The sequence below is a fragment of the Podarcis gaigeae genome (assembly GCF_964106915.1).
Source record: "Podarcis gaigeae genome assembly, chromosome: 6".
NCBI classification, from domain to species: Eukaryota; Metazoa; Chordata; class Lepidosauria; order Squamata; family Lacertidae; genus Podarcis; species Podarcis gaigeae.
The window spans coordinates 36,148,272-36,165,742 of record NC_139682.1 but is presented as its reverse complement, the minus strand read 5'-3'; the positions used below and the strand labels follow the sequence as shown (position 1 = coordinate 36,165,742).

The window sequence follows — 17,471 nt, the reverse complement described above, 5'->3', positions numbered from 1 at the left end:
GCTCCCGTGTCCAAAACGAAAGAATTCCCCACTTCTGGTGTGGCTTTTAGGGACATCAAAGCCTTTGCAGTCTTTGCCTTTGGCTTGGTGTGACCTTTGTCTGACGCCTCAGACTTTGTGGAGCTTCCCTTGGCTCCTTTGTTCTGACGTGGCTTCTTGCAGTACCGCTGAAGATGCCCAGTCTGTCCACAATTGTAGCATCGGACAACATTTAACGCTACAGCATTTTCTCCAGTAGCAACAGCAGTGGGGGTGTCAGAACTCCGTTCATGTCTCCCCCTGTCCTTGACTTCCAGGGCGGCAAGTCTGTCATGTTCATTCAGAACGACGGCAAAGACCCTGTCCGACGTTAGATCAGCTGCTGGGAGAGACCCCAGCTGACTGGCAACTGTTTTGTAAGTCCGATTCAGACTGTTGATCACCATGAAGCAAAACACTTCTTCCTGCAGACGGAAATTGCGTTCCACCATCTGTTGACGCAGAAATTTCATTTCCGTCAGGTGCGCTTGAACATCTCCATCAGGCGCAAGCCTCAGGTTGGTCAGCTTCTCAAAATACAGCAACGCTGAAGAACCTGCATCTCTCTGATGTGTCCTTCTCAGCGTGTCCCAAACATCTTTCGCGTGCTGTAAATCTTGTATATGGATAAGCTGAGAGTCTGACACGCACAGAATTATAGCAGTTCTGGCCTTCACATCCTGTGACTCCCAAGCACGCGTTGGTGCTGCAGGGATGGGGTTCTCAATCACCCCAAACAGTCTCTGATTTTGCAGCAAGGCCTTCATCTTAATAGACCAAGATGCATAATTGTCACTGGTCAGGAGGCTTGGAGAAGGCAGGCCTCCCCCCTTCTTGGCATCCATTTTGAGTCCTTGCATTGACTCTCAAACACAAGCCTCTAAAATCCAATAGCTGGCTTGTTTACACTCTGTGCACCTGGCAGCTATAACACTGGCCGCTTTGGAAAGTCCCTTTCCAACAGTTCCTTTGGGCCTAAGTCAAAACATAGGCTGTTTTTGCCTCTCTGAGGCAAAGCCTGACTTCCAGCCCTCTCGTGAAACTGGCCTTCGTTGCTAAGCAACAGCATTCCTTTCCTTGGACAGGATTAACCACAGGAATGTTTGGAATGCAAAGCTCTTCTCTCTCGGAGCTGTTTTTCCCAAACAGTGCTCCCCGTAAAGCAGAGAATGAATCAATCTGCATGCACACTTCTAAGCCCGAAAATCTCATACCTGGGCTCCGTTGCTTGGCTTTCAGCTTCTTCTGGTCAGCTTCTGGCTGCAGAGAATCAGGTTTCTCACCTCAGGCCTCCATGGAGCAATGAATACAGCAGCTCTGCCACTCTTTCTGCAGACTTCCATGGATCGTAGAAACCATCAGCTCTGCTACCACTGTTGGAATTCTAGCCCGGTCAGAGGTATGTGCCTATCAGTCCAGGCACCGGCTGAATTCCTTTGACCTCCCTCCGGCGACTCCCGGCAGGAACAACACGAGGTCCGTTCCGGCGATTTTCCTCAGGCTGTGAGAAAAACACACCAACTGCTTCTCCTCCTCCCTGCTCCCTGCATATCCCCAGGGAGGGGAATCAGACACAGACAGAAATGTAACTACATGCTTTTATTCCTGTCTTTAGCAGTCATACAGTAAAAGATGTCTGCTCTCTTCAACAAACAGAGAGAAACTCCAAACTCCACCCATGTACATCCTGTACAGGTCATATGACACATCCTGAGCTCACATCCTGTGCTCAATAAGGAGAATGGACTGCCCCTTCGTTTTCATGGCAACAGTCACATACTTCCTGTTTGGCTTTCCAGCCACAAGCAGCAGACTGAGCTGCTAGAGCCTTTGCTTGCTGCAGCATTGCTGCTTTAGAATAACATTGATAAAGTTGCCAGCTTCTTTTATAAACATGTGCAGCTGTTTAAAGCACAGGGCCCAACAGACAAAAATTAGACGCTGAATTAGAAGCAGAAGCTTTCCTCACTGTTGCTTCTCTGCATGCTAGGAAAAGCTTATTGATTTGATTTTCTGCAGAGTAGTAGTAAGCCTAAACATAAATTATGGCTCCAATCCCACTGTTGTCATGGGCAGCTAGTCTCATAAACAACTGTTGAGTCCAGTGGTAGACAAACATGTAAATATGTATCCAGTGATTCATCAGACCAGCTCATTAAGTCTCAGATGAACAGTATGATGAAGATGGGGATTGTTTCATTAGTCTATATCTGCATTACCAATTTATGTTGCTGGATATCTTCCTTGATGGAAAAGGATATTCGATTTATGCTCCTTGCAAAACCATTGGTGTGTCCTTCATTCCTGTTGTACTTTTGCTGCGTCCAGTTCTGGACACCACCATTTAAGAAGTATATTGGCAAGCTGGAGCGTGTGCAGAGGAGCATGACTGAGATGATCAACAGTCTGGAATCCAAGCCTTATGAGGAACGGTTGAAGGAATTACCCGCCTGTTTAATCTGTGCCACCAAAAAAGTTTAACCTACAAAAAATCTCTGTGCTAGACTGTTTGCGGAAGTACAGGATCAAATGGAAGAGAGGGATGAGAAATTCTCAGCAAAGTTTAAAGGCTTACACCTGGATATATTCAAGATTAAAATTACAAAAGGAGGAGGGGAATAAAATCCACGTTAAGAATATTTGATGCTGCTAATTTTTATTTCTCGTAGTTATTTACTATAGCAATGACAAACTGCCATCCTTTTTTAGTTTTAAAACAGGAAGTTATTTAGTGCCTTTGGCATCATGCAGTCCATTTAACTGTTTACAACCATTCAACTGGGGAATTAGTGAGCTGTCAACATACAGTGTTTGAGGAATAGTCAGAAGTAGAAATTACAAAAAAAAGTTGCAGCACGGAGGACTCTTGCCCATGGCTCTGGCCAGTCATGCCTTCTAGGAATCTCCATTCCATTTGCCTATTCTTCCCCAGTATTTGTCTCCGCACTCCAGTCAGCATTCCATGGCCACTTATAAGCTCTGCCATTATTGGGCTAGACTTTTTTTTGGAGGGTGCCATCTTTGCCCACCCCCGTTTTTTTTTATTTCTGCAAACCCTAGGGCTTTACCAGTCACTTTGCTATCTCCCTTTTCTTTTTCAGAGTCCCTGTTTTAGCTACAATCCTGTTGGCATTCACCCTCTGATTTAGTCACTATTAGAGGGAGACGGTGACTCTGTGTGTGTGTGTGTGTGTGTGTGTGTAGAGGAAAGCTCTGAGTAAAAATAAAACAATCCTACTGGAATTTTCTTAACATGTGTCCATTGCTACTGGAATGTGCACATAAGCCCTTAGGTCCTTGTTCAAATAATAATTTTAAAAAGTCACTGAAATAAGTCTCTGCCTTTGCGAGGGTTGCTAGTACTAAATCACCACATCTGTGTGGTGTACATATTAACAGCCTGCTCTCTTAAGCATTTCTTAACAGCTTTCCACCCACAGCAGGAATTCTGCTTCACACATGCTAATAGTTGCTAATTTTCCCCTTGAGGGGGGTTAGATCTGTGCAATGAAAAGGGATGGCTGCTGCTCCAACCCCTTGGGGACAATTTATGGGACATTTGAACTAATATTTGTCTAACCTGCCACGACCTGTGTGGGAGAGGATTTTTTAGACACAGCCTTCAAGTGCATTATTACTGCACAGGAGACAGGCCAGACTGACCCAGCCAGCAGCAGCCAGGGGCGGTGACTGCTGTGGAAAGAGGGGGATGGAATTGTTGTCTTAAAATCTTGGCTGATGATTCAAGGCAGGGAAATGCGACAGTCCCCCAGTTGGCTGCAGCAAGACTGAAAGGGGGTGGGGGCAACAGTCAATGCAGACATCAAACCTGTAGACAGTAAACCAGTACTTAATTTGTTAATCAGCAATAGCTTCAGGTAAGATAGCGTGATTATTATTTTTTATGCAGTTAACTTGTATTCATTTATAAATAGCCTATGAGAGAAAACAGATTGCATAAGCAGAGTCTACAGATTCAAGAATTTCAATTTGGACACATTGGCTGGTGCTGGCAAATGCATGAGGATACTATTACACGCAGAAATATCCATGAGGCCTCTGTGTGAGAAACCTTTTGCATTCTCACAAAGAAATGCAAGAGAATACAGTATTGGTATCGACTATTTTTCAAAGGGCAGTACAGCACAATTCCTAGTGTGACTGGCAAGTCCCACAGAAGAATGTAAGTGGGAGAGTGTCCTCTAGAAGTTTTGAATGACAACTCCCATCAGTGGGTCTTTGTGAGGTAAATTAATGTTAGCTTGCTTCTTTCTTGAAGTAGTGCTGGGCAAGGTGGTGGAAATTTTTGAAAAAGAGAGCAAAGTATGAGAAAACTATTTCACCCCTTTAATTCAGGTTTGATGCAATGGACAATTTACACCAGGGCCACTGCTGCCTGTGTTGAGAAATTGCCAGCAGCTGAATTCTTCTAAGGTGCTTTCTTGAGGCAAGCTGAGTTTTGGTGCTACTTTGAGAAAACGAGTAAAGCAGCAGGCCTAGTCCCACTATTATGCAGACTGAGGCAGCAGCTTCAGGTGGCAGGAGTGGGGAGCAGGAAGTGAAAGCAAGGTGTTTGGAGGACAGAGCTGTATTTGCCATATGGCTCTGTTCTTCCAAGTTAGCCTGATGCCCCCTGGTGCAGTGGAGGATGTGAGATTTCCAAATTGATCGCCTACCAACATTGATGCAAGGCCCACTGAGCACATGCCCAAGACTCTCACTCCATGTAGAACCTACAATGCAGGATCCACTGGAATACTGTTGTCATATTATGTGTACAGTGGTACCTTTGGTTACAAACTTAATTCGTTCTGGAGGTCTGTTCTTAAGCTGAAACCATTCTTATCCTAATGGGGCCTCCCGCTGCACATGCACCTCCACCGCGAGATTTCCGTTCGCATCCTTGGGCAAAGTTCGCAACCAGGAGCAGCTACTTCCAGGTTAGCGGAGCTCGTAACCTGAAGCATTTGTAACCAGAAGCGTTCATAAGCAGAGGTACCACTGTTCTGCCTGACAGATGATGCTTCAGGAAACTTACAGCTTACCTGCAGTGGGAACGTGCAAACCTGATGCTCAACCCTGTACTCCATACTCCACTGTATGTACAGCATACAATGAAACTCTGTGAACACAATGGTTACAATTCTTTTTCTATCAGTAAATCACAGTCTACAACTCCTTGATACCATCCCATCCTTGAAATGAGGAGTAATGTTTATTGATAGTCATGAGAACCATGTAAATATCTCATCACTGGAGGGCACTCTACTAATTTGAGTTCTTCAGGCTTCCCAGCTAAAGGCCTGCTATCCTCCATATGAAAGGCGGACATGTAAAACACCCCTTCCAGCTTGCAATTCTGTGGATTCAACAATTGCTTCTTAAGTGAAGAATAACCTTCAGGCTCAGCACATATGCAATAAGCAGAGACAAATAAGTTCAGCTACCACCGCAGAATTACAACACTAGAGAACAATTTGCTGCATTCCTTCAAAGGCCTGTATGAACCCAATCTCCTAAATAAGTACCAGACACCAAGTGCTCCGTAAGCAAACAGAGCCCCCGAAGTGCATAAATGAAATAAGTAAAAAGCTTCACATTACATATAAACCAGCCGTTTGCACCTTGTTATTAATGGTCTTGACTGTGACCTCTGAACCCAGCCTTGCTTGGAGTCACGAATCCGCAAGTCTTGGCACCTTTGCAATAATTCCTAAATGCAGGAGAAGAATAAATAAAACTGTCCAACTTTAAATTAGATCCAATAAAACAGAATTTAGTTTCAAGCAAAACTGCATCATGAAGCTCTTTCATGGAGGAACTTCATCCAGAGATGACTGGCTGCCTGAAAACACTGCAAAAAAAAACAGCCCAGTTGGCTTGGATTATTTGGTTATCAATTTATTTTAAAAGAAAGAACATTCTTGGTATTATCTGAACTGACCACTATACTGAGTAGGGTAAGGGAAGAATACTATGAGTTAAGAGTAACCAGCAGAGAACAACCTGATCCCCATTTTCCGATTGCTGTTCACGGTATGGGAGTTGGTGCTGCATGGCCCATTAGATCCTTTAGCAACCCTTTGTATCTTTGACCCTGCGTGTGCTGATAAAACCACCTGGCAGGCATTCAAATAGGGTTGCTGAGAGCTAATGGCATCAGTGTTGTGGCATTAACCATGGTTCCCTAGTATCTTCCAGGCATTATACAGAGTGCTGTTTTAAACTTACAAGTCCTAAACTTCTGAACCCTGCATACTTACAGGCTGCTTTACCCCCTTATATTTCTTAGCTACCGGTACTTCCAGTGTCAACCCAAAGTATGCCTTTGCCTTTATGGTGTGCTAAGTCTGACTATCAAAGTGAAGCGGAAAGGCACTTTCAGAAGCTGTCCTGCAAAATGGTGGAACTCCTTTTCCTTATATTGCCAACTCAGAGCTTCAGCATCTTCACCAGAAGAACAACAAGAATCAAGGTAAACACTTGTACAGTAACACACATCACCAGGAAGTAAATCTTAAGCATGAGGCACTGGAAATACATCATGGCAAAGCACCTTACCAAATGCTAGAATTTACTGGTGGTGGTGAGGAGGAGGAGGAGGAGGAGAAGGAGAAGAGTTTGGATTTGATATCCCGCCTTTCACTCCCTTTATGGAGTCTCAAAGCGGCTAACATTCTCCTTTCCCTTCCTCCCCCACAACAAACACTCTGTGAGGTGAGTGGGGCTGAGAGACTTCAAAGAAGTGTGACTGGCCCAAGGTCACCCAGCAGCTGCATGTGGAGGAGCAGGGACGTGAACCCGGTTCCCCAGATTACGAGACTACCGCTCTTAACCACTACATCACACTGGCTCTCAGAAACTTACATATCAAAAAGCAAGGACTGCAAAATTAAGCAAAGACTTTTTTTTTAAAGCCAATTCTACTCTCAGTGAGGAGCACAATGTGAATGCTATGCATACATTTCTAAGTTGCAATTGAAAGGCATTGCCAAAGCAACATGAAATGGTAGAAGGAACTAAGACTCCAGAAAGAAGAAAAGCTACAATTCTGTGCACACTTAACTGGGGGCAAGTCACATCAAACTTTTGGGGGTTTAATTCCAAGTAAATATATGTCAGATCAAGCAGTTGAGAGCTAAAAGCTACCCCAGGGCACAGAGAATTCCATTGGAACTGGAATGTAGTTTTGGAACATTCATAAAGAAGGCTTACACATTGGTTAAAATGATCTCTGGCTTTTTAGCACCATTCTCAGCTGGGCCAGTTGCTCCACATTTAAGTGTGCACAACTGAGTATGTCATAGAACAATGTGGATAAACATGGCAACGTGTTTTACCAGATAGCAGAAGAGTAACACACACACACACACACAGTCTTATGGGAGCCAAATAGGCTAAGAATTGCTGCCAGGACTACATTCACCACAAGCTCATCCTACTCTAGTACACTCATGTCAAAGAAGAGACAGTGAGAAAAACCAGCTCTAGGGAGTGATACATGGGAGGCTGTGCTTCATTTATAACCCCACACATATGCTGGAAAAGGTTCAACTTTAAAAAGCATTATATCGCTTACCTTATGGGCCCCTGTGGATGGTGAAGTGAAACTGCATGAGCACAACATGTCTATTAATCATCACAGCGATACCAGCGTGAGAAACAGCCCCTGTGGCTTACGTTCACTTGGAAGAAAACGTAGAGAGTTACCTCCTGGTAGCTGAATAGTTCCAGCAATTTGTATCTCTTGCTTTCCTGTGTTGTCATATATGAACGCAAGCATCAGTATAGATGGGGTGGTAGGTGATAAGGTTGCCATGTGCCTTCTATTGAAAATATATGTATCTCTAAAATGGGGGAAAGCACAAAATGTAACTGAGAATGGGCTTCCGGATTTTGAGCTGTTTCCGGCCTTTCAGAATTAATATATGGAATGGGGTGAGACCATAAGTGTTGGCAACATTTAAAATCAATGTCTCAACAGGCAGGGGACCCATGATCTATAAATCATCTGGGAAGTGGTACTATCTCATGCTTCAAGATCAACAGCCAACCTCTGTGCAAGGACTCACTGAAGACAGATATACATGTTTCTTTCCATTGTGAGGGCTATGCATCTTTTGCTGAAGCATTGTTCCCTCATTAGAATAGATGGGAGTGTGCTTTGACAATGCCTCTAATTGCAAACTGAGAAACGCATGTGCCATCCAAAGTCACAGTGCCATCATTTAAAAGTTTAGGTTTCACAGTTTACCCCCACAAAGCTGCCATTTGGAACAAAGTCAGAACAGGGGGTTGGGATATCAGATCTGAGCTGTGTTAATGCTTCTGTATGATCATAGGTCAAGGCAAGCATCAATTTTGTCTGCTGCAATTAGAATAAATTCCTCCTAAGGTATCAGTCTCCATCAAGCACTACAAAGTTAAGCAATCCCAGAAACAGTTGAAAGCACAAGTGACAAAGCCCACTTGTTAAGCTCTGATTTATGACTCACTGAATGGTAAATGTGAAAAAAAAACAATTCAGCTAATTTAATCCCTTAGAAGAGGGAGGACCTGCACCAGTTGCTGGGGTGGACATGTTTGTAATAGAATATAATTTGGCTTGAAGAACATGTAAGTGACCACAGCAATGTGATGATCATGAATTTCTACCCTGCCCCATCTTGAAGGGTGAGGTAGCATCATGGGTCATGAATCCATGTACTCTGCAAGGTAGCTGTAAGCTCGTTAAAAATCAGTATCACAAGAATGTGGTGACCAATCTGAGAGGTCATATACTCAGGGTGTTTTAGAACAGGGGGCGGAACCCAGTAATTTGTCCCACCAGCACAGGGATTTCTGCTTGTGGTACTGAACTCCCACTTTCCCTGTGCATACCTTGTGCCCTCCTTCAATCTGCTCCAGAGGTTTGGGGGAAGCCTCAGAATAGATTTAGGGGGCACACAGGAGGAGGAAAGCAGGAAGATTTTGTTGCATGAGCAGAAATCCTCAGTGGTTCCACCTCCTCTGTGCTGCTATCCATTCACCTGGTTTCTTGCTTTGGGCCTAACCTGCACAGTTAGGGCAATATAATAGGAGAATGACAAGGTGAATGGCTGCTCCTGTAGTTTATCATTTGCTCGGGAGAGGACAGGTGAACAAGCAGCGACAGCAAGATGCAGGAGCAGCAGGACTAGGATTCTCTGGCTGTTGTCCGTGGGCTACTTGGGTGTGGGCCTCAGCAAATGCCCAGTGATTCCAAAACCACTCCTGCAGGTTTTATTTTTTGTTAAAAAAACATTTACGCGCAGAAGGCAATTTCAACACACAGTCTATCAGATTTATTGCTTTCTGGAATTTCTGGAAAGAAAGCAGTAATCTCAAATTGTACAGCTAAAGTGAGCACAACACTCTTGCCCTCCCCGTCCCTCCAAACATGGTGTTCTTAAATCGTTATAGATTCTAAGGCTTAAAAAGGGGTACAGCAATTTTAAGCACCAGTAACAGGATGCAAAACAAAACTAAGTCACGGAGTTTGTCTTCCTTGACACCTGCAGCTGCAGATGCTTTTGTGCTAGAGAGGGTGTTGGTGGTGGAGTTCCTGAGAACACTGACCCAAGGACTGAGTTCACTCAGATTTGGGTCAGCTGATGCCAAAGACCAGTAGGCATGAGGCGCTCAATCTTCTCCATCATGAAGCTCAAGGGTGACAAAAGAGTTCCAAAGAACTGAAAGAAAAGAAAAAGCTACAATTAAGCTTAATGCTAAAGTTAACACACTCATTCAAGATGTATTCTGCTGACATATTTGACTGGCCTTCATTGAATATAAGTGGAATAATTTAGGAATCAAAACAGATTAGGCTTGGCAGGGGGGGAAACAGATGCACAATATAGTTCTTTTTATTGTTAAACTTTCTAAATACATTTCTTTTTTTTTTTTTCAAAAGAAGAGAAACTCTGAACTTTAAATATGCAAAAAAAGTATACATAGTGACAATGGGGGGGGGGGGGGAATCTGAATTCTCCAGAAAGATGCAGATGCTTTAAAAATAAAAGATTGTGAAGAGAAATAGCTGGATTCACCAAAATATGCCTAGAAGAAAAATTCAGCTGAGGAGCTGATGGGGGAAAGGTACACAAAGAAATACATTTCTATGAAACACTGGCTTGTTAAGAATGCTAGCCTTTTTACAGTTTTGTCTTTAAACAGTTCAGTCAGTCTTAGGCATTCTGTACTTCAGGACTACCCTTATTAGAGAGAGGCAAATCATGGAATAAGGCTTCAATGACAGCAAAAATAACTAACTTAAATATGGAAGCGAGGCAGAGCTAGTGCAGAAACAAAGGTTTTCAAGCCATTAGCTATATTCACTTAATAGTGCCTTAATCTTTGCTTCGACTTTACGAGAAAAAAAACTGTAGGCCCTGGCGACCCCGTTCAACCTTCCCATATTCAGCACAGATACTATTTTACACAATGGACCATCCTTTCTCCTAATTGCCTTCTATAATCCACTGGGACCTTTTGCCATTCTTCACATCAGAAAATACAGTGTAGAAAGTTGCCATTTGAAATAGTATTTTAGCTATGCAAATGGATTAATGTTGAGGGAGACAGCCATGCTATCTTCAATTGCCTTGACATAGAACAGTTTGACTCAGCTAACTCTAAAGTTAGCTCTCATTCCAAGTAACTTCACAGCTCCACTACAATATTAATGATACTTTTAATCAAAGGCTCATTCTTCATATCCAGGAATTACACACAGAAGCTAACCTGTAAATTACAAGTGTCGTCTCTCAAATTAATATTACAGATTAAGATGTAGGTTAGTAAGGCAAGAAAACAGTACCTTTCATCCCTGCACATCCAACTTGTGGGAGACTATTTCACATAGTTCAAATGTAGGCTATTATTCATTACACATCTCCAAGCCATATACATTTTCTCACAGATAAGCAGAAGCTTCTAGTGTTTATAAATTTGAGATGCTCAGCAGCTGTGTATTAATTTAATTCTTGTGTAACTTAATGAGCCTTCGACAAAACAGTAAAGGGATTTATTCCTGTTACAAAAGCAGTTGTCATGCAATTATGTGAATTCATTTGTTGGAATTCAGAGGTCTAGCTGTCCTACCAGTATAATCTCCAAATGAACCCAGTGCTTGAAAATAAATATGCAAGAACACATGGAGTAGCTGAGGATAGGATGACAATTTGTTACACTGGTATTTTGTGATATGTGAATTAGAGCTGCCACCTAAGGTGATTGCTTTGTATTGTTTCAGATCGGAGGATCTTTGTATTGTTACTTCAGATCTAAGGAAGTGCCATCAGCAAGACTCCATCACATGAACATTGGAGGGATGGAAACACAGAGGGTACATTCCTCTTGCTTCCTGCTTATGTTGGCAGTGAAAAAGGGAACAGAGATGAGAACAGAGCACCCAATTCTACACAGGCTCTTTTCCTTGCATATTGCTAATGACTTCTTGTTTTTGCAAAGAAATCTAAGATTGCCATTCAACTGGCTTCTATCTCTTCAGGTTAAGCAGCCACATAAACAAGTTCAAATAATAGTAATCCTGTTTCTCACTGGGACATTCAAAGCTTCTGGAAAGCAGGCCCTGTAACCCATTCCAGCTGCTAACAAAAGCCAATCAAGATCGCTGTGCCCCACTGGACCCAATGGAAAGCTTCCATTCACTTCAATTTAGCAGCTATGAGCCAATTTTGAGCTTTCACTGTTGGCATATTCCTTTGTGTATACGATGCAGCTATTAAAAGACTGGCTGTGGTTTTTGGCCTCTCAACAATTTTTGTTGTAGCTTGGCAAGAGGCTTGTCTGGCGATTTGATTGTAGAGGAAACAAGTGAAATATTATCCAGTGAAAATGCATAAGTCAATGTTATTCTGTTAAATAAAAGATATTAAGTTTTGTTCTTTTACAGAAGTACATAGCTGACAGAACAGATTAGACAGCTGAGAACATCCAATATCTCCTCTGTGGAATACACGGAAGAGTTGGGGGATATGAAGGAAGGCTGTCTTTTAAAAGCATAAAAACTGCTCAAAGATAACCTCATGTAGTCCAAATTTTAAACCTGAAAGTAGGGAACAAATCTTATGCGCTTCTACCACCGGGTGTTATTACTGATCTACTTTCATAGCTTAAAAGAGCAAGAGCTTTGGCGGGGGGCAGTGTTTAGGCCTAGGACTTACCAATTTGTTGCAGGACATGTTAATAAGATTTTTTTTAAAAAAAATCCTCTAACTTACTAGAGCATGAAGCTCTGTTTTTTATCTCGTAAATGTAGAAAACGAATTAGCCACACTCACTTTCTTGAAATCTGAATGCAATCTATTTAGTAAACAAGGCAAATAATGTAATCTAAATAAAAGAGTCATTCAAACGAGAGCCTAAGTGCTGTTTTTTAACCTATAAAGTGCTTAGCTTGAGCCCTACATCCCTGAGACCAACTTCCTTTCCTTGTGCTGTCATAAGCATTAATTTCAATTGACCATGGCCTTCATGGCTGTATAAATCCACATGCCAAGTTTACACTGCCAGGACACAGAGAGGTGTTCCGTGGCTGTCCTCATAATTGAAGGTCTCACTCCACCTGGAGGTCCATCAAATTCAGAACCTGAATGTAAAATATTCTAAGCTTAAGGAAACGTAGGGTAATTATAATTTAGGAAAGACTGCACATGTGCATGTTTTAATTGCTACCTGCCCTAAGTCCTCAGGAAAGAGAAGGATATAAATTTAAATAAATAACCAAATATTCCAATAATTAATTTAGTAGGAGCAAACTGGCTACAGTAGTGAAAATGGGTTAAGGAATGAGTGACTCAGTCATTTGCAAATAAAGCTTACAGCTGTCAGCAGAAAAAATGAACTCTCTCAATATTCAGAAGGAATGTTGTATTATAACTTGGTATCAGCTGAGTCAAGAAGACACAGAAACATGACTATTAGCAAGAAACAAGTAGGACCAACAAAAAGGTGTTGTAGTGCAGAGTGTTTGTTTACTGTTCCAATAATTCATCCTGTTTAATTCCCACCCACTTGCTCCCCCCCCCCGTAAAAACTTCAGGGTTCCCCCAATATTTCCTGTGTGCTGTTGTTGTTTTGTGTGTGCCTACTGTTTTGGCTATATACATAATATTCTGCAAGTCTGAACACTGAAAGAAGGAATGGTGATGGGCTCCAGGGTCTTCTTCATGACAGGAGAATTCTCTATACTTTAAATAATTATGGTCCCAAAATTAAGGGGAGAAAAGAACTGGAATTAAGCCAGGCTCTTACAGCATTGTTCACGGGCAGTTCAAATGACCACTTTCTGTTAGATTTAATATTTATATCTTGTTTTCTATAACAATAATACTCAAAACAGGTATTTGGTGGAGGCTTGTTAACTTTATTGGGTCACAGTGAAGTGGCAATTAAAATCACAGCCTCAGATTATACATGGCAGCAATCCTATACCTGGAAGCAAGTCTCACGGAAATTAATGGGATTGAAAGGACATGAACAGGATTGCTCTATTAGTATCAGTACTTTCATTAAGTTTGAAATCTTTCAAAATTTGCATTGAAAGAAAAAAACATTGAGTTAAACATTGAAACGTAAGGACAAATGCATTATAGACAGATGTAACAAGAGGACTAAATGTAGGTATTCGTTTTTTACTATGATAGAATGATATTCTGGGTATATCAGCAAATTAGAAAATTAGAAAATTAGAAAGCACGTAATTGTTTCCAGATATAACATTTTACAAGACTAAGCATGTTTCAGATGCAATTCAAAGTAAATTTATAATGCTTGTAAAGACCAAACTGAAATTTGGTCTCCAAATAAAATTGAGGCCAATGTTACTATGCAAGAAAAACCTACACTAACAAGATTTTGTGCTACTATAGCGGACGAACAGTGGCGATGTTTGCAAGTAACATTAAACCATAGTTTTAAATGGTTTGTTTCCCAGCAGTATGGCAGCAGTAGGACCAGTGGAAAAGTGAAGCGTCTAAGACAGGCATGTCCAAAGCCTGTTTTGGGGGCCTACCGGTCGATTTAATCTGGCCTTCATCGCAGTATATGTCCTAGGGTAAAATCCTTTAAAAAAGCTCAACAACCTTGGGGTTAAATCCTAAACTCACCAACCCTCATGCATGTTCAATTCATCAAATCTGGTCCTCTTTGAAAAAAGTTTGGGCACCCCGGTCTAGGATTTCAAATTAAGCCATTGTTTATTGTAACTATAGTTTGATGTGACACACGAACCAGTTCACTATAAAAACAACACTGATTTGAACACTGTCAGCTTATGAAAAATTACTTTTAAGGAAACAAATCATTTTGGAAAAAGATAGTTTCTAACTTAGTATATGGCATGAATGAAAACCCTGCTATTCCCATTTAACTGCTCAATAAGGTTGAAATGTTCAGTTACAGACCTGTCCTTGTTTAACTGGGCAGATTTAGTAAGCACTTACAAAAACAGTGAGGGGCAGGTATTTTAGAAGGGGGTTCTACCTTTTTCTCACACAGTGCCTCCAAGACTATGCCTGCTGAGTCATGTATGAATATTATCTAAAAATAAAAAGTATTCACTTTGTTCATACGAGAAGATCTGCAGATTCCATCTATCAATGAAGACTTCCTTAACTGTGATAGAGATGCTCTATTCATAAAGTGTTTTCTAGTATCACAGAGCAAGATTCGCATTGTAGTAAAAGAAACAACAAGGCAATAGTTTGCGCATTAATGGAGGAACCATATTTCTTTATGGGCTTACTGTTAGTGCATGAATGAAGGGTGGAGTGGGAACCCTCTCCTTCTTCCCAATAATTCAAGCACTGATGATCAGCTTTACCGGAGAAGTCTTTCTTGACGTTCTGGAGTGGTACTCATCCAGACAAAATGACAAAGTCCAAAAGCATACACAAGTCAGTGCAAGCTCCCTCTGTTTAAGGAAACTCGTAAGAACAGAGCTAGTAATGACCATGTTGTTTGACATATTTGAAACTATATACAGTACTTCCCATCAAGCATTATTTCAAAAGAAAGTTTTATATGTGTGCATGCTGGAATTGTTTTCAGGTTTAAAACTGCAATTGTTCTATATGTAAATTAGGAAGCAACAATAAAGAAATCCAGCATAGAACTTCACTGAGCTATTCTTTGTTAGTGTAACATTTGACCTTGCATCTTGTTGGAAATCATACAATTTTGCTAGCGCAGTCCTTGAATTAATCAAGCAGATAGTTATATTCCATTCCTTAAAAGTTAGCCAATTATGAACCACACACAAAAGTGTTACTGGCATGTCCAGCAACATTTTCCCACATAATGAGTAACTAAATTTGGTAGAAATGAGGCCCCTGTTATCAGACCTACATATTTTGAACACTGCTTAATGAAAAGAAACTAGAATATGGATTTCATGCAACTTTGACATTCAAAAATTAGTAACTATGCTCTATTTTTGATCTCCGCTTGTTGTAATACACAGTATTCATTAGGATCCTGGAAGCATCTTCCTATCCTTCTCTGGCCTTAGAAGTATGCTTTGTGCTGATGTGTTAGTTGTTTCAGTGCCAAGGATGGATATGTTTATTTGCTCATGCAATTTTAAGGGGTTGAGTGGAGTAGTAGTTAGTCTGCTTTGTGGTCTTAATAATTGTTTTAGTTGTTCCTGTTGTTTTAATGTATTTGAACCAAGTCTATACAACATTTTGTGACACTGTATCTAAGTGTATGCGTTTTAGCTGGTATCCTGCCCTGGAAGTCTTTGGGATGAATGATGGACAAGAAATAGCCAGTAAGTAAATAAATAACATTTGCATAATTCAGGCTATTAATCAAAGCAGTCAGTTTGAAAAAGAGTTCATTCAAACGTCTACCTTGTCCCTTTTCAGAATACCAGTTTAGGTAACAAAAGCCCTCATGACTCAAGCTTCTAAGCTTATTAGAATGATTACTATCAAGAAAATATGTTGAAGATTGAACTCTATCTCTACAAAATGCTAGTCAATCATCCTGATCTGATATAACCACTGAAAACCACTGATAGTGATTTTCTTTACCTTTACAACCTTCTTTAGGAATTCTTGTCAATGAGGGCATTTGTTATTGAAGTTGTATTTGTTATGGGTCCCATTCTGCCTCTCCCATGTGACATATCTCAAATTATTTTTATTTTACCATATAATTTTATTCTGCAGTTTGAAAAATGCTACTTGTACTTCTTGTTGTTATGCACTTATCCCTTTGATAATTGTGTTTGCCTTGTGCTATCAATACAAAGCGAAAATCACATAGTGAGAATTGACCGCCTTCCTGCCAGAGTAAGCTATCTATATACTCAAAAAAGCTTACAGAAACATAGTGTTTTAAAAACATAAAGAAACAGTAAAATCCTTTTATGCTTCAGAGACTTAACTTGCCATATTTGCCATACATGGAATGGAAACTAAACAGTATTAGGGTAAATAGACAAGCAATGCTTCCATTCAGACCATATAAAAGAAGTTTTATTTGGTCAGCCATTAGCTCCCAATTAGCTCCCAGGATACAGAAAGAAAGAATGCAACCGTTTATTTATTATTTGTATATATACTTAATATGTAACAGGATACTGGGAGATAGTCTCAATATTTTCATCCTAATAATTCAAACACTGTAAGTTAAGGTTGCCATATTTCAAGCAGTGAAAATCTGGAAAGTTGTTGAGCTTTTTTGGGCAAAGGAGTTTTGCCCAAAGTAGTTGAGATTTTTGGGCAAAAACAGTATTCCAGAAGTATGGCAACCCTACTGTAATTATTAGCAAATCCTTACAGTCAAAGAAAAACTGCATGTGGTTTGAAATGGCTTTCGTGCCCCCATGTCCTGCTTTAAAACTGGAAATTGTGGTACATCAGATGTTTCCCCATAATGAGATACAGTCCAGCTGCCGAAAGAAAACCAAGATTGTCATGTATCACCTCTGAAAAATCCCCTCTTAAAAAAAGAACACTAAGCTATGCTGAATCAGGTTTTTAGATACCCATTGTTCTGAATTAGTTTATAGTGTTCCAGAGATGGTTCCTGCATGTCTTATAAATACATTAAGTAAGCTGAGTCAATACTTACAGCTTTAGCAAAAATGACCATAAGTTCCGGGAACTGGTGTGTGAGGAGCGCTAACATTGCTGTGAAAGAGCACAGCCCTGCAGTAAAGTGGATGAAAAAAGGAAGTTCCTTCTGCGGGTACACAGACACATCATGAAATGCTGGAAGGAAGAGGGGAAATGGCAATAGTTATTTGATATTCCAGGTATTTTAGGGATGGTTAGATAAAGGTCGTGATTTTGCAAAGAAGAAAGACCTATCTGAGATGAACTATGATCTAACTTTAAATAGAGGGGAGGAATCTGCAACACTGATTAAATTAAGAATTGTTTTAAAATACACCCTTTGCA

General features: G+C 40.9%; 1 protein-coding gene across 1 annotated transcript in view; it reads right to left on the bottom strand.

The window, feature by feature from the left end:
- Positions 1-9,318: 9,318 nt before the first annotated feature.
- ST7L (suppression of tumorigenicity 7 like) overlaps positions 9,319-17,471 on the bottom strand; it is a 41,329-nt gene continuing 33,176 nt past the window's right edge. Inside the window, exons 14-15 of the mRNA XM_083745433.1 lie at positions 17,143-17,282; positions 9,319-9,728 (exon numbers count right to left, since the gene is read on the bottom strand). Coding sequence (XP_083601559.1) covers positions 9,633-9,728; positions 17,143-17,282 — 236 coding nt within the window. The 3' untranslated portion in view covers positions 9,319-9,632. The remainder of the gene's footprint in view (positions 9,729-17,142; positions 17,283-17,471) is intronic.